This window comes from Rutidosis leptorrhynchoides, chromosome 1 (assembly GCF_046630445.1).
Source record: "Rutidosis leptorrhynchoides isolate AG116_Rl617_1_P2 chromosome 1, CSIRO_AGI_Rlap_v1, whole genome shotgun sequence".
Taxonomy (NCBI): domain Eukaryota; kingdom Viridiplantae; phylum Streptophyta; class Magnoliopsida; order Asterales; family Asteraceae; genus Rutidosis; species Rutidosis leptorrhynchoides.
Window position 1 is genome coordinate 467,470,441 of NC_092333.1, and position 27,288 is coordinate 467,497,728.

Genomic DNA, 27,288 nt, shown 5'->3' on the forward strand with positions numbered 1-27,288 from the left:
TATATATTAATTGAGATTGATATTTACATGATTAAATGTTTCCAACATGTTAAGCAATCAAACTTGTTAAGACTTGATTAATTGAAATATGTTTCATATAGACAATTGACCACCCAAGTTGATCGGTGATTCACGAACGTTAAAACTTGTAAAAACTATATGATGACATATATATGGATATATATATATATATATATAGTTAACATGATACTATGATAAGAAAACATATCATAAAGTATATTAACAATGAACTACATATGTAAAAACAAGACTACTAACTTAATGATTTTTAAACGAGACATATATGTAACGATTATCGTTGTAAAGACATTTAATGTATATATATCATATTAAGAGATATTCATACATGATAATATCATGATAATATAATAATTTAAAATCTCATTTGATATTATAAACATTGGGTTAACAACATTTAACAAGATCGTTAACCTAAAGGTTTCAAAACAACACTTACATGTAACGACTAACGATGACTTAACGACTCAGTTAAAATGTATATACATGTAGTGTTTTAATATGTATTTATACACTTTTGAAAGACTTCAATACACTTATCAAAATACTTCTACTTAACAAAAATGCTTACAATTACATCCTCGTTCAGTTTCATCAACAATTCTACTCGTATGCACCCGTATTCGTACTCGTACAATACACAGCTTTTAGATGTATGTACTATTGGTATATACACTCCAATGATCAGCTCTTAGCAGCCCATGTGAGTCACCTAACACATGTGGGAACCATCATTTGGCAACTAGCATGAAATATCTCATAAAATTACAAAAATATGAGTAATCATTCATGACTTATTTACATGAAAACAAAATTACATATCCTTTATATCTAATCCATACACCAACGACCAAAAACACCTACAAACACTTTCATTCTTCAATTTTCTTCATCTAATTGATCTCTCTCAAGTTCTATCTTCAAGTTCTAAGTGTTCTTCATAAATTCCAAAAGTTCTAGTTTCATAAAATCAAGAATACTTTCAAGTTTGCTAGCTCACTTCCAATCTTGTAAGGTGATCATCCAACCTCAAGAAATCTTTGTTTCTTATAGTAGGTTATCATTCTAATACAAGGTAATAATCATATTCAAACTTTGGTTCAATTTCTATAACTATAACAATCTTATTTCAAGTGATGATCTTACTTGAACTTGTTTTCGTGTCATGATTCTGCTTCAAGAACTTCGAGCCATCCAAGGATCTATTGAAGCTAGATCCATTTTTCTCTTTTCCAGTAGGTTTATCCAAGGAACTTAAGGTAGTAATGATGTTCATAACATCATTCGATTCATACATATAAAGCTATCTTATTCGAAGGTTTAAACTTGTAATCACTAGAACATAGTTTAGTTAATTCTAAACTTGTTCGCAAACAAAAGTTAATCCTTCTAACTTGACTTTTAAAATAAACTAAACACATGTTCTATATCTATATGATATGCTAACTTAATGATTTAAAACCTGGAAACACGAAAAACACCGTAAAACCGGATTTATGCCGTCGTAGTAACACCGCGGGCTGTTTTGGGTTAGTTAATTAAAAACTATGATAAACTTTGATTTAAAAGTTGTTATTCTGAGAAAATGATTTTTATTATGAACATGAAACTATATCCAAAAATTATGGTTAAACTCAAAGTGGAAGTATGTTTTCTAAAATGGTCATCTAGACGTCGTTCTTTCGACTGAAATGACTACCTTTACAAAAATGACTTGTAACTTATTTTTCCGACTATAAACTTATACTTTTTCTGTTTAGATTCATAAAATAGAGTTCAATATGAAACCATAGCAATTTGATTCACTCAAAACGGATTTAAAATGAAGAAGTTATGGGTAAAACAAGATTGGATAATTTTTCTCAATTTAGCTACGTGAAAATTGGTAACAAATATATTCCAACCATAACTTAATCAACTTGTATTGTATATTATGTAATCTTGAGATACCATAGACACGTATACAATGTTTCGACCTATCATGTCGACACATCTATATATATTTCGGAACAACCATAGACACTCTATATGTGAATGTTGGAGTTAGCTATACAGGGTTGAGGTTGATTCCAAAATATGTATAGTTTGAGTTGTGATCAATACTGAGATACGTATACACTGGGTCGTGGATTGATTCAAGATAATATTTATCGATTTATTTCTGTACATCTAACTGTGGACAACTAGTTATAGGTTACTAACGAGGACAGCTGACTTAATAAACTTAAAATATCAAAATATATTTAAAGTGTTGTAAATATATTTTGAACATACTTTAATATATATGTATATATTGTTATAGGTTCGTGAATCAACAGTGGCCAAGTCTTACTTCCCGACGAAGTAAAAATCTGTGAAAGTGAGTTATAGTCCCACTTTTAAAATCTAATATTTTTGGGATGAGAATACATGCAGGTTTTATAAATGATTTACAAAATAGACACAAGTACGTGAAACTACATTCTATGGTTGAATTATCGAAATCGAATATGCCCCTTTTTATTAAGTCTGGTAATCTAAGAATTAGGGAACAGACACCCTAATTGACGCGAATCCTAAAGATAGATCTATTGGGCCTAACAAACCCCATCTAAAGTACCGGATGCTTTAGTACTTTGAAATTTATATCATATCCGAAGGGTGTCCCGGAATGATGGGGATATTCTTATATATGCATCTTGTTATTGTCGGTTACCAGGTGTTCACCATATGAATGATTTTTTTATCTCTATGTATGGGATGTGTATTGAAATATGAAATCTTGTGGTCTATTGTTACGATTTGATATATATAGGTTAAACCTATAACTCACCAACATTTTTGTTGACGTTTAAAGCATGTTTATTCTCAGGTGAATATTAAGAGCTTCCGCTGTTGCATACTAAAATAAGGACAAGATTTGGAGTCCATGTTTGTATGATATTGTGTAAAAACTGCATTCAAGAAACTGATTTCGATGTAACATATTTGTATTGTAAACCATTATGTAATGGTCGTGTGTAAACAGGATATTTTAGATTATCATTATTTGATAATCTACGTAAAGCTTTTTAAACCTTTATTTATGAAATAAAGGTTATGGTTTGTTTTAAAAATGAATGCAGTCTTTGAAAAACGTCTCATATAGAGGTCAAAACCTCGCAACGAAATCAATTAATATGGAACGTTTTTAATCAATAAGAACGGGACATTTCAGTTGGTATCCGAGCGTTGGTCTTAGAGAACCAGAAAATTTGCATTAGTGTGTCTTATCGAGTTTGTTAGGATGCATTAGTGAGTCTGGACTTCGACCGTGTTTTCTTTAAAAATGATTGCTTAACATTTTTGTTGGAAACTATATATTTTTAACATATGAATATTATGTGATATATTAATCTCTTAACGTGTTTGATATTATGTGATAGATGTCTACCTCTAGAACAAGTCCCATTGACTCACCTAATAATAATGAAGAGTCAAATGTAAATTGGAATGATTTGTGGACTGATTCACAAGTTCCCGAAGAGGAACCGGAAGAAGAGTCGGAACCGGAAGAAGAATCGGAACCGGAAGAAGAATCGGAACCGGATGAAGAAATAGAACCGGTGGGGGAAATAATAAAACGGTTAAGTAAAAGAAAATCCTCAACCAACCGACCAAAGTTAATTATGGTCAATGGTGTTTCCGCCAAGGAAGCAAAATATTGGGAGGATTACCAATTCTCCGATGAATCGGATTCCGACGAGAATTCCGATGATGTTATAGAAATTACCCCAACTGAATTTAAAAAGGCAAAAGAAAATAATAAGGGAAAGGGCATAAAAATAGAGAAATCTAATTCCAACCCCGATGAACTTTATATGTATCGTCAACCCCCGAAGTCCTTAAGTTGTAACAATGACCCGGGAACCTCTAAACCACCAGGTTTTTCTAAACCAATGTGGACAACGACGGCTCGTATTAGGGGAACATCATATATCCCTAGAAACTTGGCAAAACGAACCAATACCAAAGAAGAAGAAACGAGTGAGTCAGAATAAGATAGTTGTATTCGTGTGGTGTAATATATGTAATATAGTGTTCTTATGCTTTATGATATATGTAAAAATTGCTTGTATTAATAAGTATTTTTTTATGAATCTAACTCTTGTCTATTTTACAGTTTAAAAACACAAAATGGATAGACAACCCAATATTTTAAGAGACCTACCCGGAGACATGATTGATGAAATCTTGTCTAGAGTCGGCCAGAATTCTTCGGCACAACTATTTAAGGCGAGATCAGTTTGTAAGACATTCGAAGAACGTTCCAAGAATGTCTTGGTTTATAAGAGACTTTCGTTTGAAAGATGGGGGATATCACATTGGGAAACCCATAAGTTACGATGTGTTTACTTTGACGCATATATTGCGGGGAACCCAAATGCTATTTTACGCAACGGGTTAAGAAATTATTTTGACTCAATATATCCGAATATTGGACTTCGTGATTTAGAAAAAGCGGCTAACATGCAACATAAAGAAGCATGTTATGCTTACGGATTAGTAATGTTCGCTTCTCACCAAAGTGAGAACAAGAACATCGGGCTACAACTATTAAACAAAACGTTTCCACAAGTGACGGAGTCGGTAATTGGGGTAAGAAATGAGGTTTTTAGATTATTACGGGACTGTTGGACATTACGTAACCCTCGTCCCTTTGATGACGTTACAACACGCTGTCTTATCAACGGCCATAACTGTTATGTTGCACAAGACCAAGGATGGGAAGTAGTCCTAGTAAAACCAGAATGCATGACTTGTTTCTGGACGTATGAATTACGTGTCTTTATTGCCTTTGCTGAACGACTTGTGTACTAGCTAGAATTGTCTTCACAACTATCTTGTATCAAAGTTATTGTGTGCTATATTTCATGCTTTATGTAAAATAAGCGGTATTGTAAGTTTGTAAAATATTGTATAAAAGTTTGAACGCGAAATATTATTATAATCAGTTTTTCATATAGAATTGTAGTAGTTGAATTGTATATTAGCTACTAAGTATGAACTTAACGGGTAGGTACTACCCGAATTTAAACTTATAAAACGCTAATATGAAGAAAAAGCTTTTATAAATGAGTTCATATTATGCTACGAAATACTATTAACTACTCTTAATATTCTGTATGATTAACTTGTTCCATTTAACTATTTTGAAGGAAATGGCACCGACTACTCGACACACCGTGAATATGAATGAAGAGGAATTCCGTACTTTTCTAGCTTCAAACATAGCCGCAGTACAGGCTGCGCTACATACCAACAATAACCTTGGATCTAGCAGTACAGGAAATCGTGTAGGATGCACCTACAAAGAATTCACTGCCTGCAAACCTTTGGAATTTGATGGAACCGAAGGACCGATCGGATTGAAACGGTGGACCGAGAAGGTTGAATCGGTGTTTGCCATAAGTAAGTGTACTGAAGAGGACAAAGTGAAGTACGCTACGCATACCTTCACAGGTTCTGCGTTAACATGGTGGAATACCTATCTAGAGCAAGAGGGACAAGATGATGCGTACGCACTACCGTGGTCAGCATTCAAGCACTTGATGAACTAGAAGTACCGTCCCAGAACCGAGGTCAATAAGCTCAAGACAGAACTTAGAGGGTTACGAACCCAAGGATTTGATATTACCACGTACGAAAGACGATTCACAGAATTGTGCCTATTGTGTTCGGGAGCATTCGAAGATGAGGAAGAGAAGATCGACGCGTTTGTGAAAGGATTACCGGAAAGAATCCAAGAAGATATAAGTTCACACGAGCCCGCCTCCATACAACAGGCATGTAGAATGGCTCACAAACTAGTAAACCAGATTGAAGAAAGAATTAAAGAACAGACTGCTGAAGAGGCCAATGTGAAGCAAGTCAAAAGAAAGTGGGAGGAAAACGGTGATAAGAATCACCAATACAACAACAACAGCAATTACAACAATAATCGCAACAATTATCCCAACAATCGCAACATCAATCGCAACTACAACAAACGGCCCAACAATAACAACAACAACAACAACAACAGCAACTACAACAATCATCCCAACAACAATAATAACCGCAATAACAACAACAATCAGAAGCAGCTATGCCAAAGGTGTGAAAAGAATCACTCAGGGTTCTGCACCAAATTTTGCAACAAGTGTAAAAGAAATGGTCATAGCGCGGCGAAGTGTGAGGTCTACGGACCAGGGGTTAATAGAACGAAAGGAACAAATGGTGTCGGAACGAGTAATGGCGGAGCAAGTAGTGTCGGAGCAAGTTATGCCAATGTAGTTTGTTATAAATGTGGAAAACCAGGCCACATTATTAGAAATTGCCCGAACCAGGAGAACACGAATGGACAAGGCCGTGGAAGAGTTTTCAATATTAATGCGGTAGAGGCACAGGAAGACCCGGAGCTTGTTACGGGTACGTTTCTTATTGACAATAAATCTGCTTACGTTTTATTTGATTCGGGTGCGGATAGAAGCTAAATGAGTAGAGATTTTTGTGCTAAATTAAGTTGTCCATTGATGCCTTTGGATAGTAAATTTTTACTCGAATTAGCAAATGGTAAATTAATTTCAGCAGATAATATATGTCGGAATCGAGAAATTAAACTGGTTAGCGAAACATTTAAGATTGATTTGATACCGGTAGAGTTAGGGAGTTTTGATGTGATAATCGGTATGGACTGGTTGAAAGAAGTGAAAGCAGAGATCGTTTGTTACAAAAATGCAATTCGCATTATACGAGAAAAAGGAAAACCCTTAATGGTGTACGGAGAAAAGGGCAACACGAAGCTACATCTTATTAGTAATTTGAAGGCACAAAAACTAATAAGAAAAGGTTGCTATGCTGTTCTAGCACACGTCGAGAAAGTACAAACTGAAGAAAAGAGCATCAATGATGTTCCCATTGCAAAAGAATTTCCCGATGTATTTCCGAAAGAATTACCGGGATTACCCCCACATCGATCCGTTGAATTTCAAATAGATCTTGTACCAGGAGCTGCACCAATAGCTCGTGCTCCTTACAGACTCGTACCCAGCGAGATGAAAGAACTGCAAAGCCAATTACAAGAACTTTTAGAGCGTGGTTTCATTCGACCAAGCACATCACCGTGGGGAGCTCCTGTTTTGTTTGTCAAGAAGAAAGATGGTACATTCAGGTTGTGTATCGACTACCGAGAGTTGAACAAACTTACCATCAAGAACCGCTACCCACTACCGAGAATCGACGACTTATTTGATCAACTACAAGGCTCGTCTGTTTATTCAAAGATTGACTTACGTTCCGGGTATCATCAAATGCGGGTGAAAGAAGATGATATTCCAAAGACTGCTTTCAGAACACGTTACGGTCATTACGAGTTTATGGTCATGCCGTTTGGTTTAACTAATGCACCAGCTGTGTTCATGGACCTTATGAACCGAGTGTGTGGACCATACCTTGACAAGTTTGTCATTGTTTTCATTGATGACATACTTATTTACTCAAAGAATGACCAAGAATACGGTGAACATTTGAGAAAGGTGTTAGAAGTATTGAGGAAGGAAGAATTGTACGCTAAGTTTTCAAAGTGTGCATTTTGGTTGGAAGAAGTTCAATTCCTCGGTCACATAGTGAACAAAGAAGGTATTAAGGTGGATCCGACAAAGATAGAAACTGTTGAAAAGTGGGAAACCCCGAAAACTCCGAAACACATACGCCAGTTTTTAGGACTAGCTGGTTACTACAGAAGGTTCATCCAAGACTTTTCCAGAATAGCAAAACCCTTGACTGCATTAACGCATAAAGGGAAGAAATTTGAATGGAATGATGAACAAGAGAAAGCGTTTCAGTTATTGAAGAAAAAGCTAACTACGGCACCTATATTGTCATTGCCTGAAGGGAATGATGATTTTGTGATTTATTGTGATGCATCAAAGCAAGGTCTCGGTTGTGTATTAATGCAACGAACGAAGGTGATTGCTTATGCGTCTAGACAATTGAAGATTCACGAACAAAATTATACGACGCATGATTTGGAATTAGGCACGGTTGTTTTTGCATTAAAGACTTGGAGGCACTACTTATATGGGGTCAAAAGTATTATATATACCGACCACAAAAGTCTTCAACACATATTTAATCAGAAACAACTGAATATGAGGCAGCGTAGGTGGATTGAATTATTGAATGATTACGACTTTGAGATTCGTTACCACCCGGGGAAGGCAAATGTGGTAGCCGATGCCTTGAGCAGGAAGGACAGAGAACCCATTCGAGTAAAATCTATGAATATAATGATTCATAATAACATTACTACTCAAATAAAGGAGGCGCAACAAGGAGTTTTAAAAGAGGGAAATTTAAAGGATGAAATACCCAAAGGATCGGAGAAGCATCTTAATATTCGGGAAGACGGAACCCGGTATAGGGCTGAAAGGATTTGGGTATCAAAATTTGGAGATATGAGAGAAATGGTACTTAGAGAAGCTCATAAAACCAGATACTCAATACATCCTGGAACGGGGAAGATGTACAAGGATCTCAAGAAACATTTTTGGTGGCCGGGTATGAAAGCCGATGTTGCTAAATACGTAGGAGAATGTTTGACGTGTTCTAAGGTCAAAGCTGAGCATCAGAAACCATCAGGTCTACTTCAACAACCCGAAATCCCGGAATGGAAATGGGAAAACATTACCATGGATTTCATCACTAAATTGCCAAGGACTGCAAGTGGTTTTGATACTATTTGGGTAATAGTTGATCGTCTCACCAAATCAGCACACTTCCTACCAATAAGAGAAGATGACAAGATGGAGAAGTTAGCACGACTGTATTTGAAGGAAGTCGTCTCCAGACATGGAATACCAATCTCTATTATCTCTGATAGAGATGGCAGATTTATTTCAAGATTCTGGTAGACATTACAGCAAGCATTAGGAACTCGTCTAGACATGAGTACTGCCTATCATCCACAAACTGATGGGCAGAGTGAAAGGACCATACAAACGCTTGAAGACATGCTACGAGCATGTGTTATTGATTTCGGAAACAGTTGGGATCGACATCTACCGTTAGCAGAATTTTCCTACAACAACAGCTACCATTCAAGCATTGAGATGGCGCCGTTTGAAGTACTTTATGGTAGAAAGTGCAGGTCTCCGATTTGTTGGAGTGAAGTGGGGGATAGACAGATTACGGGTCCGGAGATTATACAAGAAACTACCGAGAAGATCATCCAAATTCAACAACGGTTGAAAACCGCCCAAAGTCGACAAAAGAGCTACGCTGACATTAAAAGAAAAGATATAGAATTTGAAATTGGAGAGATGGTCATGCTTAAAGTTGCACCTTGGAAAGGCGTTGTTCGATTTGGTAAACGAGGGAAATTAAATCCAAGGTATATTGGACCATTCAAGATTATTGATCGTGTCGGACCAGTAGCTTACCGACTAGAGTTACCTCAACAACTCGCGGCTGTACATAACACTTTCCACGTCTCGAATTTAAAGAAATATTTTGCTAAAGAAGATCTCACTATTCCGTTAGATGAAATCCAAATCAACGAAAAACTTCAATTCATCGAAGAACCCGTCGAAATAATGGATCGTGAGGTTAAAAGACTTAAGCAAAACAAGATACCAATTGTTAAGGTTCGATGGAATGCTCGTAGAGGACCCGAGTTCACCTGGGAGCATGAAGATCAGATAAAGAAGAAATACCCGCATCTATTTCCAGAAGATTCATCAACACCTTCAACAGCTTAAAATTTCGGGACGAAATTTATTTAACGGGTAGGTACTGTAGTGACCCGAACTTTTCCATGTTTATATATATTAATTGAGATTGATATTTACATGATTAAATGTTTCCAACATGTTAAGCAATCAAACTTGTTAAGACTTGATTAATTGAAATATGTTTCATATAGACAATTGACCACCCAAGTTGATCGGTGATTCACGAACGTTAAAACTTGTAAAAACTATATGATGACATATATATGGATATATATATATAGTTAACATGATACTATGATAAGAAAACATATCATAAAGTATATTAACAATGAACTACATATGTAAAAACAAGACTACTAACTTAATGATTTTTAAACGAGACATATATGTAACGATTATCGTTGTAAAGACATTTAATGTATATATATCATATTAAGAGATATTCATTCATGATAATATCATGATAATATAATAATTTAAAATCTCATTTGATATTATAAACATTGGGTTAACAACATTTAACAAGATCGTTAACCTAAAGGTTTCAAAACAACACTTACATGTAACGACTAACGATGACTTAACGACTCAGTTAAAATGTATATACATGTAGTGTTTTAATATGTATTTATACACTTTTGAAAGACTTCAATACACTTATCAAAATACTTCTACTTAACAAAAATGCTTACAATTACATCCTCGTTCAGTTTCATCAACAATTCTACTCGTATGCACCCGTATTCGTACTCGTACAATACACAGCTTTTAGATGTATGTACTATTGGTATATACACTCCAATGATCAGCTCTTAGCAGCTCATGTGAGTCACCTAACACATGTGGGAACCATCATTTGGCAACTAGCATGAAATATCTCATAAAATTACAAAAATATGAGTAATCATTCATGACTTATTTACATGAAAACAAAATTACATATCCTTTATATCTAATCCATACACCAACGACCAAAAACACCTACAAACACTTTCATTCTTCAATTTTCTTCATCTAATTGATCTCTCTCAAGTTCTATCTTCAAGTTCTAAGTGTTCTTCATAAATTCCAAAAGTTCTAGTTTCATAAAATCAAGAATACTTTCAAGTTTGCTAGCTCACTTCCAATCTTGTAAGGTGATCATCCAACCTCAAGAAATCTTTGTTTCTTATAGTAGGTTATCATTCTAATACAAGGTAATAATCATATTCAAACTTTGGTTCAATTTCTATAACTATAACAATCTTATTTCAAGTGATGATCTTACTTGAACTTGTTTTCGTGTCATGATTCTGCTTCAAGAACTTCGAGCCATCCAAGGATCCATTGAAGCTAGATCCATTTTTCTCTTTTCCAGTAGGTTTATCCAAGGAACTTAAGGTAGTAATGATGTTCATAACATCATTCGATTCATACATATAAAGCTATCTTATTCGAAGGTTTAAACTTGTAATCACTAGAACATAGTTTAGTTAATTCTAAACTTGTTCGCAAACAAAAGTTAATCCTTCTAACTTGACTTTTAAAATAAACTAAACACATGTTCTATATCTATATGATATGCTAACTTAATGATTTAAAACCTGGAAACACGAAAAACACCGTAAAACCGGATTTATGCCGTCGTAGTAACACCGCGGGCTGTTTTGGGTTAGTTAATTAAAAACTATGATAAACTTTGATTTAAAAGTTGTTATTCTGAGAAAATGATTTTTATTATGAACATGAAACTATATCCAAAAATTATGGTTAAACTCAAAGTGGAAGTATGTTTTCTAAAATGGTCATCTAGACGTCGTTCTTTCGACTGAAATGACTACCTTTACAAAAATGACTTGTAACTTATTTTTCCGACTATAAACTTATACTTTTTATGTTTAGATTCATAAAATAGAGTTCAATATGAAACCATAGCAATTTGATTCACTCAAAACGGATTTAAAATGAAGAAGTTATGGGTAAAACAAGATTGGATAATTTTTCTCAATTTAGCTACGTGAAAATTGGTAACAAATATATTCCAACCATAACTTAATCAACTTGTATTGTATATTATGTAATCTTGAGATACCATAGACACGTATACAATGTTTCGACCTATCATGTCGACACATCTATATATATTTTGTAACAACCATAGACACTCTATATGTGAATGTTGGAGTTAGCTATACAGGGTTGAGGTTGATTCCAAAATATGTATAGTTTGAGTTGTGATCAATACTGAGATACGTATACACTGGGTCGTGGATTGATTCAAGATAATATTTATCGATTTATTTCTGTACATCTAACTGTGGACAACTAGTTATAGGTTACTAACGAGGACAGCTGACTTAATAAACTTAAAATATCAAAATATATTAAAAGTGTTGTAAATATATTTTGAACATACTTTAATATATATGTATATATTGTTATAGGTTCGTGAATCAACAGTGGCCAAGTCTTACTTCCCGACGAAGTAAAAATCTGTGAAAGTGAGTTATAGTCCCACTTTTAAAATCTAATATTTTTGGGATGAGAATACATGCAGGTTTTATAAATGATTTACAAAATAGACCCAAGTACGTGAAACTACATTCTATGGTTGAATTATCGAAATCGAATATGCCCCTTTTTATTAAGTCTGGTAATCTAAGAATTAGGGAACAGACACCCTAATTGACGCGAATCCTAAAGATAGATCTATTGGGCCTAACAAACCCCATCCAAAGTACCGGATGCTTTAGTACTTCGAAATTTATATCATATCCGAAGGGTGTCCCAGAATGATGGGGATATTCTTATATATGCATCTTGTTATTGTCGGTTACCAGGTGTTCACCATATGAATGATTTTTTTATCTCTATGTATGGGATGTGTATTGAAATATGAAATCTTGTGGTCTATTGTTACGATTTGATATATATAGGTTAAACCTATAACTCACCAACATTTTTGTTGACGTTTAAAGCATGTTTATTCTCAGGTGAATATTAAGAGCTTCCGCTGTTGCATACTAAAATAAGGACAAGATTTGGAGTCCATGTTTGTATGATATTGTGTAAAAACTGCATTCAAGAAACTGATTTCGATGTAACATATTTGTATTGTAAACCATTATGTAATGGTCGTGTGTAAACAGGATATTTTAGATTATCATTATTTGATAATCTACGTAAAGCTTTTTAAACCTTTATTTATGAAATAAAGGTTATGGTTTGTTTTAAAAATGAATGCAGTCTTTGAAAAACGTCTCATATAGAGGTCAAAACCTCGCAACGAAATCAATTAATATGGAACGTTTTTAATCAATAAGAACGGGACATTTCACCTAGCTTGTCGACGGATTATATAAATAAATATAATATATAAATAATTTTAGTAATTATTTAAATATTATATTATATTTATGTGCATAGTTGACTTGTAATTTTTAGTCCGTTGCGTCGAGCGTTGAGAGTTGACTCTGGTCCCGGTTCCGGATTTTCGAACGTCCTTGCGTACAATTTAATATCTTGTACTTTGCGTTTTGAATCTTGTACTCTTGTAATTTTGAGATGTTTCTTATCAATAATTGGAACCTCTTTGATTGTATTTTGTACTTTTGAGCTTTTTGGTCGTTTGCGTCTTCAATTCGTCGTTTTCGCCTTTTGTCTTCGCACTTATTTAATATAAACGATTACAACTTAAAATAGGACAATTACAACTAAATAATTTACATATTGGGAGGATATTGCTACTAAATATATGTTCATTTGGAGCACTATCAGTAGATTATCAAATAATGATAATCTAAAATATACTGATTACACACGACCATTACATAATGGTTTACAATAGAAATATATTACATCTACATATGTTTCTTGAATGCAGTTTTTACACAATATCATACAAATATGGACTTCATATCTTGTCCTTATTTTAGTATGCAACAACGGAAGCTCTTAATATTCACCTGAGAATAAACATGCTTTAAACGTCAACAAAAATGTTGGTGAGTTATAGGTTTAACCTATATATATATCAAATCGTAACAATAGACCACAAGATTTCATATTTCAATACACATCCCATACATAGAGATAAAAATCATTCATATGGTGAACACCTGGTAACCGACATTAACAAGATGCATATGTAAGAATATCCCCATCATTCCGGGACACCCTTCGGATATGATATAAATTTCGAAGTACTAAAGCATCCGGTACTTTGGATGGGGTTTGTTAGGCCCAATAGATCCATCTTTAGGATTCGCGTCAATTAGGGTGTCTGTTCCCTAATTCTTAGATTACCAGACTTAATAAAAAGGGACATATTCGATTTTGATAATTCAACCATAGAATGTAGTTTCACGTACTTGTATCTATTTTGTAAATCATTTATAAAACCTGTATGTATTCTCATCCCAAAAATATTAGATTTTAAAAGTGGGACTATAACTCACTTTCACAGATTTTTACTTCGTCGGGAAGTAAGACTTGGCCACTGGTCGATTCATGAACCTATAACAAATATGTACATATATATCAAAGTATGTTCAAAATATATTTACAACACTTTTAATACATTTTGATGTTTTAAGTTTATTAAGTCAGCTGTCCTCGTTAGTAACCTACAACTAGTTGTCCACAGTTAGATGTACATAAATAAATCGATATATATTATCTTGAATCAATCCACGACCCAGTGTATACACGTCTCAGGCTAGATCACAACTCAAACTATATATATTTTTGGAATCAACTTCAACCCTGTATAGCTAACTCCAACATTACTGCATATAGAGTGTCTATGGTTGTTCCAAATAATATATATAGATGGGTCGATATGATATGTCAAAACATTTGCATACGTGTCTATGGTATCCCAAGATTACATAATATATTAGAATACATGTATAATACAATATAAGTTAGCTAGGATATGATTAATATAGATTTGTTACCAATTTTCACGTAGCTACAACAAGCAAAAATAACCAATCTTGTTTTACCCATAACTTCTTCATTTTAAATCCGTTTTGAGTGAATCAAATTGCTATGGTTTCATATTGAACTTAACTTTATGAATCTATACATAAAACGTATAAGTTTATAGTCAGAATTACAGGTAACAAGTTGTTTTTGTAAAGGTAGTCATTTCAGTCGAAAGAACGACGTCTAGATGACTATTTTGGAAAACATACTTCCACTTTGAGTTTAACCATGATTTTTGGATATAGTTTCATGTTCATAAGAAAAATCATTTTCCCAGAATAACAACTTTTAAATCAAAATTTATCATACTTTTTAATTAACTAACCCAAAACAGCCCGCGGTGTTACTACAACGGCGTATATTAGGTTTTACGGTGTTTTTCGTGTTTTCTGGTTTTAAATCATTAAGTTAGCATATCATATAGATATAGAACATGTGTTTAGTTTATTTTAAAAGTCAATTTAGAAGGACTAACTTTTGTTTGCGAACAAGTTTAGAATTAACTAAACTATGTTCTAGTGATTTCGAGTTTAAACCTTCGAATAAGATAGCTTTATACGTATGAATCGAATGATGTTAAGAACATCATTACTACCTCAAGTTTTGTGGATAAACCTACTAGAAAAGAGACAAATGGATCTAGCTTCAAAGGATCCTTGGATGGCTTGAAAGTTCTTGAAGCAGAATCATGACACGAAAATAAATTCAAGTAAGATCATCACTTGAAATAAGATTGTTATAGTTATAGAAATTGAACCAAAGTTTGAATATGAGTATTACCTTTTATTAGAAAGATATCTTACTGTAAATAAGAAAGATTTCTTGAGGTTAGATGATCACTTTACAAGATTGGAAGTAAGCTAGCAAACTTGGAAGTATCCTTGATTTTATGAAACTAGAACTTATAGAATTTATGAAGAACACTTAGAACTTGAAGATAGAACTTGAGAGAGATCACTTAGATGAAGAAAATTGAAGAATGAAAGTGTTTGTAGGTGTTTTTGGTCATTGGTATATGGATTAGATATAAAGGATGTGTAATTTTGTTTTCATGTAAATAAGTCATGAATGATTACTCATATTTTTGTAATTTTATGAGATATTTCATGCTAGTTGCCAAATGATGGTTCCCACATGTGTTAGGTGACTCACATGGGTTGCTAAGAGCTGATAATTATAGTGTATATACGAATAGTACATACATCTAAAAGCTGTGTATTGTACGAGTACGAATACGGGTGCATACGAGTAGAATTGTTGATGAAACTGAACGAGGATGTAATTGTAAGAATTTTTGTTAAGTAGAAGTATTTTGATAAGTGTCTTGAAGTCTTTCAAAAGTGTATGAATACATATTAAAACACTACATGTATATACATTTTAACTGAGTCGTTAAGTCATTGTTAGTCGTTACATGTAAATGTTGTTTTGAAACCTTTAGGTTAACGATCTTGTTAAATTTTGTTAGCCCATTATTTATTATATCAAATTAGATGTTAAATTGTTACATTATCATGATATTATGATATATAATATATCTTAGTATGATATATATACAGTTAAATGTCATTACAACGATAATCGTTACATATATGTCTCGTTTCGAAATCATTAAGTTAGTAGTCTTATTTTTACATATGTAGTTCATTGTTAATACACTTAATGATATATTTACTTATCATTTAACATAAATAACCAAGTGTATCAATATCTTAATATGATTCATATGTACCTAGTAAGACGTTGTTATAACTATAATCGTTATATATATCGTTTTCGAGTTTCTTAATTTAATAGTCTAATTTTTATGTATATAACTCATTGTTAAAATACCTAATGAGATACTTACTTATAATAAAATCATGTTAACTATATATATAACCATATATATGTCATCGTATAGTTTTTACAAGTTTTAACGTTCGTGAATCACCGGTCAACTTGGGTGGTCAATTGTCTATATGAAACCTATTTCAATTAATCAAGTCTTAACAAGTTTGATTGCTTAACATGTTGGAAACACTTAATCATGTAAATATCAATTTCATTTAATATATATAAACATGGAAAAGTTCGGGTCACTACAGTAATCAACTAAATTTATATATATAACCTATTAATGATATTATTTTTATATTAATAATATAATAATATATTCACATTTCATATATTCCTTTTATATAATAAAATATTTTATTATGTTATATGTGTTAATTATATATATTTATGTATTTCATTTGTTTATCAAAACACCAGTTCAAATTATACTAAGTTAATTTTAGTAAAAATAATGATAATAACTTTAATAATATATCTATGTTAATAATAACTCTATTAGTGATAATAACAATGATATTAATAATAATACTTGTAGAAATATTAATTTTAGTGTTAATGATAGTTGTGATATTGATTTTAGTAATTACCTAATAATAATACTCGTGATAATATAAATAATAATATTTATGTTAATATTAACAATTCTATTATAAAAAAAATACTAATAATCATATTTACAAAAATAATAATAATTTGTATTATCTTCATAATGATAATTGTGATAAACATATTCATGATAAATATATTAAAGTTTTAAATTTAATAGTGATATCATAATTAATACTTAGAATGATAATAATAATAGATATAATACTTATAATCATGGTAATAATAATAATAGCAATTATAATAATTTGTAAAAATAACAATTACTAATAATAGTAATAATAACAACAAGAATAATAATAAAAATAATAATCATCATTTTCATATAATAACAGTAATACTAGTAACAATGATAGTAACTAAAATCATAACACTAATAATGATAATAATTATAATTTTAGTAATAATAATAATAATAATAATAATAATAATAATAATAATAATAATAATAATAATAATAATAATAATAATAATAATAATAATAATAATAATAAAAGTAACAATAATAAAAAAAATAAAAGAAAGACTACCTCAATCAAATGAGTCCCAAAAAGAAACAACAGTCCATGCCGGGAATTGAACCCGAGACCTCGCGCCCACACATCAACACCTCAAACCGTTGAACCATTTTGATTTTCTTGATTTATGTTACAGTTTAATTGTATTAACCTTATTCCTGCTTTCCTAAACTTCTTCTTCTTCCTAAAAAAATATCGACAGGTTGCACACCCTAATCCCAATAACAATTTGTTGGATTGAATGAAGTCTTGAATTTGGATTATAATCGATCTGTAGTGGAGAAGGTTGATCGACAGATACGAAAATAAAAATAAAACCCTGTACAGACCTTGCGACTAGAACATGAACACCAAATTTGATTTCGATTTCTAGACATTTTTAGACTGAAGTTACTACATGAATTATGTATAACATTGTTCCTAAAACCTTCGGGGATCGACAATTTCAACAAAAACATCATATAAATTACGAATTCGAATTTATAAGAATCGGTTGACTTTTTAGTTTAAAACTTTGACTCGCGAATTGAAACTCGATATAATGAATTGAACCTTGAAACTTTGCAGTTATTTTTACTAGGAGATTCCTAACACAACTACAATTTTACATTTTGCTAAACGATTTTAATTTGATATTTAAAAAAAAATAATCGCGTATAGGGGAAGGAGAAAAAGAATATCTGTTTTTGTTTCTACTTCTCTCTCGTTTTCTTTATCTAAACAGATGATAATTTAACTTACAAAAAAACTGAATAATTCACTCAGTACACTAATTGATCGATTGATATAGATGGGAGGGATGTCGACAGGTTCATGAACGAGCAGGAGGAAGAAACAGATAAAAAGAATAAAAAAAATAAATCTCCTAATGAGCTGTAACTAAACACACGTAATAATATGTCCTTCTATATTACATTTAATATTGAATATTAATAAATATTAAATATAAATACAAATATGTTAGTAATAATAATAATACAGATAATATTATTTATAAAAATACTGATAATAATGAATTCAGAAATAATAATAATATTAATGATAAAAATAATTAATAAAATTAATAAAATAATAATAATAATAATAATAATAATAATAATGTTAATTATAATAATACTAACATTATTAATGATAATAATAATATTAGTAATAATAATATTATAACAATTTATATTTATCACACTTCATATATATATATATATATATATATATATATATATATATATATATATATATATATATATATATATATATATATATATATATATATTATTAATACTGATTTTAATATTAATGAAAATAGTCATAGTATTATTAGTATAATAACTATATTTTTAATTTGTAATTACGTTTAATATTTTCTTATTACAATTTATTAATTATATCATATTTACTAGTTATCTAATGTATAGAATATTTAATATTTATATATTACATATTTTACAATATACGTGTAATCTTAATTGTATATAGAAGTCATATATATATTTATTTCAATAACCACTTAATTTTTTTTATATTGCTTTGTATTTTAATTCACATGATTACAGTATACTTTATTAGTTTTTAAAATCTTATATACATACTTATGTTTATACTTGTGTATATATATATATATATATATATATATATATATATATATATATATATATATATATATTCAAATTACTATATCTATACTTCTATTTTATTTACCAAGTGTTATTACATAGATTAATTATATATATATTGAAATATTTAAACTCAAAGTATATATTAATACTTTATTAACATTGTCAAATTTTGTTCCCAAAAATCATTTACATTCCATATATACTATATATAATTAACTAAACAGGTTTTAAATAACAAGTTTTAATTTACATTATGTTATCTTTCATAAGTATTAAATCACTTAATAGTTCATTAATATATTTAATTTATTATATATAATTATTTACATATATAACTATATATATATATTTATACATTTCTATTTAAGGATTCGTGAATCGTCGGGAATAGTTAAAGGTCAATGAAACCATAAAAACAGTTCAAGAATTTTGTGACTCAATCATTACATACTTTGCTTATCGTGTCGACATCAATTAAGATTAAGTTTAAATTTGATCGAAAATTTCCGGGTCGTCACACCTTAATCAATCAATTTTAGTTAATAATACAAATCATAATATGCACATTCGTACCATGAATGTAAAACACATAAAGGTCATGATTTGCGTTCAAAAATCTGGGACTAAGATAGTTTGTCAATAGATGGATCCCGAAAATTACACGGTTTCAAAGAAACAGTAACTCAATCAGATCAATGGATGAAAAGATACGATGTTTCAAAGTTTAAATGTCGACATGATGCAGGTCAATCGCAAGAGCCTCAAATCGCTCGCAAATGACCATATGCAAGAGTCGTAAATCGCTTATGAATGCCATACGCAAGATTAGCAAATCGCTCGCGAATGCCAGACCCAATTCGCTTGCCATTTGCTTGTGCAAATTTGCAATTTTTTTAGGGAATTCTTAAACTTCAAAAAACAGATAAAAAATGGATAAATGGGTCCAGAGTTGTAATCCCTTGAATCCAATAATTTGCTTGAAATCCAACGGACCAATTAGAGCGCGACATGTCGCGCGACAATAAAAAAAAAAATTTTGAATTTTTTTTTTTGGAATTTTTTTTTTTAAATTTAGCATGTCAAATCCAATCACATGTGATTGTAAAACCCAATCACATGTGATTATAAAACTCAATCAAATGTGATTCTGGATATCAAATCCAATCACATGTGATTGACAAAAAAAAAGAAATTCAAATTTAAAAAAAATCAACCGGAAACAAACTTTAATTCGGTAATTTGATAAAGTTTGTTAGCGTTTCGTGATCATATCTTCAAAATTTCAGTCTTTATTTCGGTGATTTGATCAAAAACTTGGTGTTTGAAGGTTTTAACACAAACTTATTGAAATTCGTCATTATTCGTCATTTTACTGAAATTTTTTTTTCAATCACATGTAATTGGATTTGACATGCAAAATTACAAGTGATTGAGTTTTACAATTACATGTGATTGGCATGCAGAATCACATATGATCATGTTAAATTCAATCACACGTGATTGAAAAAAAAAAAATTTGAAAAAAATTTTTGTAATTTTTTTTTTGAAATTTTTTTTTTTGAAATTTTTTGCTAATCACATTATTATCGCGCGACATGTCGCATTGTGATTGGTCTCTTGATTGGTTCATTTGAATACCATCAAAATTTCGATATTTAATAATAACGTCTTACGCCGCACCGACCCGTTTGATCCGTGTTATTTTCTTCGACCCGTTTCATCATACGCCCTACCCTTCGACTACTATTCGCTAATCGCTACTGGACTCCTTGGCCGTTTCAACACATCAACAAAAGCTGTATTTATCTGCTCGAGCTTCGTAAGCAGCAGGTAATTTAGGGTTTTTAATCATTAATATTTACGGTTGCAATTGAATTGATCAGTTAGGGTTCAAACCGTAGTGATTTATCACTTCTTGTTATTTTCGAGATTTAATTACAAAACTCACAGTCGTATTTACATATCTATCCTCCTTTAGGTTTTTTAGGGTTTTATACCTTCTATGTCATATTACCTGATTATGTTAATCAGCTAAAAACTGCTATTTTTTTTGTTTATCAGCTGGCATATTAACAAACAGTTGGTGTGCGTTCTTAGTTATCAACTATCTGCTATATCATTATCATCATTTCATTAATCAGGGTACAGAATAATGGCATTACATGTCATACTTATTGCCGTATTTGTGTTAGCCTGTCAGCTGAATCTCTTGCTTATAGAACTTGTAGAAATGTAATTACAAAACACATCACTCGGTTGGCGACTTGACTGAAGTTTAAAGTAAAATTTCAGACAAGATTTAAAACCCATGGATATTTCTCAATTTTATTTTTTTTCTTAAAATTGTTCCTACTTATTGGCCGGAGGTCCACTCGGAAGCAATCTCTCTATCCGTCGAATAGAGAAAGGGATGACTTTCTCTACTTTTGAGAATGTTTTTACTCTGGGTGGAGAAATGACTTGTCTTTATTCTCGGATTGAGGAAGGATTGTCTACATCTCACCTCCTCATACACCACTTAGGTGGTATTGGGTTTTGTTGTTGTTGTTGTGCTGTTGTTGTATCACTCGTTTGGCCTTTTTTGGTCTGAAATAGTTCATTTTTGCTAATTGTAGTTGTAGGGTTGTTATATTGGTTCGGAGTTCAGGATTAGAAGCGCGAGTATTACAAGCTATTTAATGATTGCTATAAGTTTACAACAAGTTTTACGAGCTATTTCATGATTTGCTAGAACCTATTTTTTGTTTCTTGGCCAAATCTCTACTATCATAATGCAGGATATGACATCATCTTATAAGTATGCTTTTGCCCCTCATTTTATTTCATAAATGTTGCTGAGGTCATCTCATGTTTTCTAGTTTTGAAGAATGGTTGAAGAAGAACTGGTGAAGACAGAGGATTTGACAAAGGAACAGCCTAATGTTGAATTAGATGATTTGAAGGCAGAACGAAAAGAGAGAAGGAAAAGACGTTTATTGAAGGAAGCTGCTAAGGCTAATAAACGTGGGGTCTGCTACTTGAGCCGCATTCCACCGCGTATGGATCCTTTAAAGCTTCGTCAACTTCTATCTCAATACGGAGAGCTTGAGAGAATCTATCTCACACCTGAAGGTTAATATTATATTTGTTTTTAGTTAATTAATAAAAAAAATGAGCATTATATGATAACGATGAATTTGATACTTGAATCATGTCTGTATTAATGTTGTATCCCTGGATTTTTCTTTATTATATATACTGGAGTTTTATAGTTTTATTATATTGTTCAACAGATCCTGCAGCTAATGTGCACCGTAAAAAAGCAGGTGGATTTCGTGGAATAGGGTTCACAGAAGGGTAAGTTTTATTTTAAGATAACTAATGGGAAATTTGTTTGATGATTAACTATCCTAAATGGTTTAGAGAATATGAATAAAACTAGTTATTTATTTGTTTATTTATTTTTATTTGTTTACATATCTTGTTGTTCTTCTTCAATGTGATGGCAGTTGTTGTATGCATGCAGATGGGTTGAATTTACTAACAAGAACGTTGCTAAAAGGGTTGCTTCAATGTTGAACGGTGAACAAATAGGTATGCATGTAATTAAATCAGACATTTTTATGATGTTCCAAGTTTTCAACTATTGTTGAGAAATCTCTAATTATCTAATTTTGTATCATTTATATGTTTAGGTGGGAAGAAGAAGTCGTTGTTCTATTATGACCTTTGGAACATTAAATACTTGAGTAAATTCAAATGGGATCATCTTACAGAAGAGATCGGTATTAACTTTGTTGACCCATTCCTTGCTCGAAACTTACATGAAATTTGCTTTACAACACGCAAATTAGTTGTTATTAAATATGTACAGTGACTATATCATCCAGCCATTAAACAATGCATCTTTGTAATATTAATTTGGTCGCTTGTAATGCAGCATATAAGAATGCTACGAGAGAGCAAAAATTAGCACTGGAACTTTCAGCAGCTAGAAAAGAGCGCGACTTCTATCTTAAAAAAGTTGATCAGTCTCGTGCTATAAGTTCTATTGATGAACGTTTGAAGAAGGTAAAAGTGACCTCGTGTAAAAAATGCTTGTATTCGAATTAATATTGCTCGTTCATGCTAAAAGTCTGATAATCTTGTTGTATGGCTTTTGCAGAAACGTAAGATCCAAGAAGCAGATGGATCGACTGCAGAAATATCAGGAGATCAGCAGGCTGCGAAGGTTATTCGTCAGTTTCGTCAAACGAAACCGGTGCGAGATGGCGGTGATAAGCAAAAGCAGGGACTTTCTAAGGATCTTTTGGCTGGGGTGAGTGTTTGTTTATAAACGTTGTATTCAGGTTTCCCGTTACGTATGCATAAATATATAAATTTTGAAGTGTGTTGGTTAACGGTCATTGATATTGCTTTTTGTAGGTTTTTGGTGGTTCTTCATGAAGTTAAACTTCCAAGGGGGTTGAAAAACCAGATATTAATTCTTCAGTTTTGTTCAAGTTGATGTATGAAAAGCAATTTTGTACCATTGTGAAAAAAAATTGTGCTAGTATGTGATGGAATGGTTTTCTTAATGAATTTTTAGACAGCTCTTGTTCTGTTAAGTTACTGGCTTTTGTAAGTTTAGTTAAGATTAGTTTCGTTGTTATACTCTTTGCAAAGTTCATCCCTGAATTTTGGTCATTTCAGATCTCATTTGCAGATGGATATCTATACAAATTTACCTATTGGTTTTGTGTACTGTTTGTTTGATCTCCATAACGTAAAAGTGGATAGTTAGTACTATCAGAGATGGCAAATGGGTGAGTTTGGTAACGTATGTTGGAACAAATTTCATCTCAAAATGGGTCGGGTTATATTGGCTGCTCTTTTTGTTCCTCATCATCCGACTTCATCTTTCTTTATTATTTTTCTAGTACAATAATAAATTTACAACAGAATTACTTAAACTTAGAAAGATCAATACATTAAAAATACAATCTGGAAATCTTTTAACCTATTCAAGCCATTTAACCTGTTTCCTGCAAAGTATTTTTTTTTTTATGTTTGTTAACTGAATGACCTGTTGGAACATAATAAATCAACGTATTCATGGCAAAATTTATTCAATTGAACTATCAAAACATAGGTAATTGCTATATGGCTTTCGGGTACATGTGTCAGATATATGTATACAACTATACATACAAAAATATATCCTTATAAACATTTTGCAAATTTAGATTCTTCACTAGTTTTACTTGAAATCCAAAGACTGACTCCACTATGAAGCACAAAGGCACTTCAAAACGCTTCAACTGCATGTCAGCTAAAGTTCATGTCTCAGATCAAGCAAATTCAAGCCTGAATTGAGAATAAGCGTTGTTCAGACCATCAACTGGTTTCTTAGATTGGAATTTGCCTCTATTTATACTGAATCATGGTGTATGACAAATAAACGCACCTAAACAAAAATGAAATCCGAGAAAGCTCCAAAGATATCCAATTCCCGGATATATCCCATTTGAAGCCCTCTTTTTTTCGGGTCATCACATCACTTGAGCCATACGATACTCTATCATGATCAGTTATGACATTTCGATGAAACCCGCTTCAAAATACTTGTTCGGATCATGTCCAAAAACTTCCCTAAACATAAGACACAGTGCCCATGATATCCTGTACTTTGAGGGCAAGAAATGCCAAATTTTTCTAACATCATTTTTGTTGAGCAACAAGACATCTCTAGTACTTGAACGAATCAAGAAAAAGACCCATACAAAGTCCCGCTTTCCAATAGTTAAACATGGTGATCAAGTTTCTTGCTTTATTTAATAAAGGAAACGAACCCGTGTACATAAGGGCCCCAATTCCTTCCACTACAAACACAGCCAATGCAGCAGAAAGAATATCCCAATCTCCCGTTTGACCTATAACTGTCGCGAAAGCCGTCGAACAATAAAAACCAGTCAAGAAAAATAGGAGTTTCATTGGAAGATCCTTCCTCAACTCTTTAATTCGTGCATTTAGTTTAATTTGAAAGGCTCGTATGGCTCTTATGAGTCTAGTCCCATTGATGCCATTATTTTCGGATGATGGATCAAATCCATTTCCATCTGTGCTGCTACTTATATGCCATGTCATCCTCCTATGCAGCAGTAAATATAAATACTTTAGCCAATCAGAAACATTTAAGAGATATGTCCTTAAGATGCTGACATGGGTTAGTAGTTAGCCTAACATTATAAAAGTTACAAAAAAACAAAATTGTTGCGATCCTTAAGAAGAAATTTAAGTACATTATAGCTCTCATTAGCATACAAGTATGTAAACTTTATTGTTGGAACAATTTTTGGCCAGATTACACCAAATGCTTGTATACTTCTTAGAATCTACTCCTAGAAGTAACAAATCGATTCGGGTAGGTCTTATGAAACACATTGTCCAAAAAAGTTATGCATATAAAGTACAGTATCAAATACGGCTACAAAAATTATATTATTTCAGAAATAATCTAATCTAAGTTTATCAATAAAAGGATATAGGAGGTTGTATGCATTAATGGTACACTTTGGGAGACATTCAACCAATTTGGCCTTTTTTCCTTTTAGCTGATCATTCATTTTATCGGTCAAAGATGAAACATAAGCCGAAATGACCCATTAAGAAGTAAATGGGTCAAAATGGTCATCTCTACTACTTCCCATCCCACAAATAACTGCCACGTTTGACTAGATGTAGATACCAATGGAAGTGTGTAAGCATTAAGGACATATCATGAGCAACACTCAAGAATGACATCAAAATTAAAGTCATCATCATGTTACGAAGAGGAAAAATGCATTTAAGTTGGAATTTAGTGTGTAATAATATAATCAAAGAAAATACATAATAGTTTACACCTGCAATATACTTTCAGCACTTCTATGAAATCTATGTTTCACAAAATGTGCATAACTAGCATTCAAGTATCTAACGTAAGATGATCCTAATCTGCACCCTTGATATTAACTTTCTCTAATCAAATTGATTATTATTATTATTATTGGACATATCGAGAATGAACTGATAAGGAAATTACTCACTTGGACTCACTGACAAGAAAAGGTTGTGTCAGATGGAAGATCCAAAACCGAGCATACAACGTCTTACGAATTGAAAACGTTGATTTAGATGAAAAACCAGCAGATGACACCTTCGATCTCACAGATGCAAAGGTACAAAGGTTATCAAGATAGCCAGGTGGTGGCATTAGGCTTGCTGGCACCATACACGAACCTGCAATCTGCAATCCATATTTTAAATAACACGATTTAATATCACACGGACAAGTCAAAGTTTTCACAACTTAACATCTGATTTTTCAACTTATAATAAAGTTATTCCTTCCAAAGACTCAACATTTATACAGCTTATATAGTAACAATAGAGCAAAAACTTACTTTAATGTACATCAAAACTTAAATTAAGCAGAAACAAAATCAAGTGAAACAACTGTAAATTATAACCCTAAATGAATTGATACATACATATAGATTCTAAATTCCTAGTTTCATTAAAATCAAATCTACCTTAGCATGATAATCTGAATCTGAATCTATATAAAAGAAAGAAAGACACTCAATAATTCAATTATAATGAATAGAATGAGTAATTACGGGATTAAAGTAATAATAAAACGCTTGAATCGCAATATATATCCATTTTTTGATTTATGGATGAGAGGGTAATTATACGAATAAGAAGTAATAAGAAATTATAGAGAAAGAGTGGTACCTGATACTACCAGTTCCACTGGTGATGGTGGTGAACCTTGAACAATTGATCGGTGGTGGTGGTGGTGCGTATGATGAATTTGAGTAAGACCAGAATCTTAAATAAGCGTTTTACTTAACCATTCGTTAATTATTAATTACGTATTCAGTTAATAAATTTTATATAAAATTCATTTTATAAAAAGTATTGGTAGTCAATTAAAGGGGACTTAAAAAAAGCTCTTGATTGGTTTTGCAC

The 27,288-nt window shown here is 31.8% G+C and overlaps 2 protein-coding genes across 2 annotated transcripts; one reads left to right on the forward strand and one right to left on the reverse strand.

Annotated features, from left to right (window-relative positions):
- Positions 1–22,176: 22,176 nt before the first annotated feature.
- LOC139874499 (pre-rRNA-processing protein esf2) lies at positions 22,177–23,979 on the forward strand. The gene is made up of 7 exons (XM_071861926.1): positions 22,177–22,425; positions 22,587–22,650; positions 22,820–22,887; positions 22,989–23,078; positions 23,234–23,364; positions 23,459–23,611; positions 23,719–23,979. Exons 1-7 carry the CDS (start codon positions 22,182–22,184, stop codon positions 23,737–23,739), a joined length of 771 nt encoding a protein of 256 aa, XP_071718027.1. The 5' UTR covers positions 22,177–22,181; the 3' UTR covers positions 23,740–23,979.
- A 416-nt stretch (positions 23,980–24,395) lies between these two features.
- On the reverse strand, positions 24,396–26,648 carry LOC139874505 (ycf20-like protein). The gene is made up of 2 exons (XM_071861933.1): positions 26,361–26,648; positions 24,396–25,423 (listed from the first exon to the last, which is right to left on the reverse strand). Exons 1-2 carry the CDS (start codon positions 26,543–26,545, stop codon positions 25,021–25,023), a joined length of 588 nt encoding a protein of 195 aa, XP_071718034.1. The 5' UTR covers positions 26,546–26,648; the 3' UTR covers positions 24,396–25,020.
- Between the last annotated feature and the right edge of the window lie 640 nt (positions 26,649–27,288).

Bases quoted from the DNA above. Each gene is read 5' to 3' on its own strand.
- LOC139874499 (XM_071861926.1), top strand. From the start codon at position 22,182: ATGGTTGAAGAAGAACTGGTGAAGACAGAGGATTTGACAAAGGAACAG. The intron at 22,426-22,586 runs GTTAATATTATA...ATTGTTCAACAG, and splicing joins AATCTATCTCACACCTGAAG to ATCCTGCAGCTAATGTGCAC. The intron at 23,079-23,233 runs GTATTAACTTTG...CTTGTAATGCAG, and splicing joins TCATCTTACAGAAGAGATCG to CATATAAGAATGCTACGAGA.
- LOC139874505 (XM_071861933.1), bottom strand. From the start codon at position 26,545: ATGGTGCCAGCAAGCCTAATGCCACCACCTGGCTATCTTGATAACCTT. The intron at 25,424-26,360 runs GTGAGTAATTTC...ACTGCTGCATAG, and splicing joins TTTCTTGTCAGTGAGTCCAA to GAGGATGACATGGCATATAA.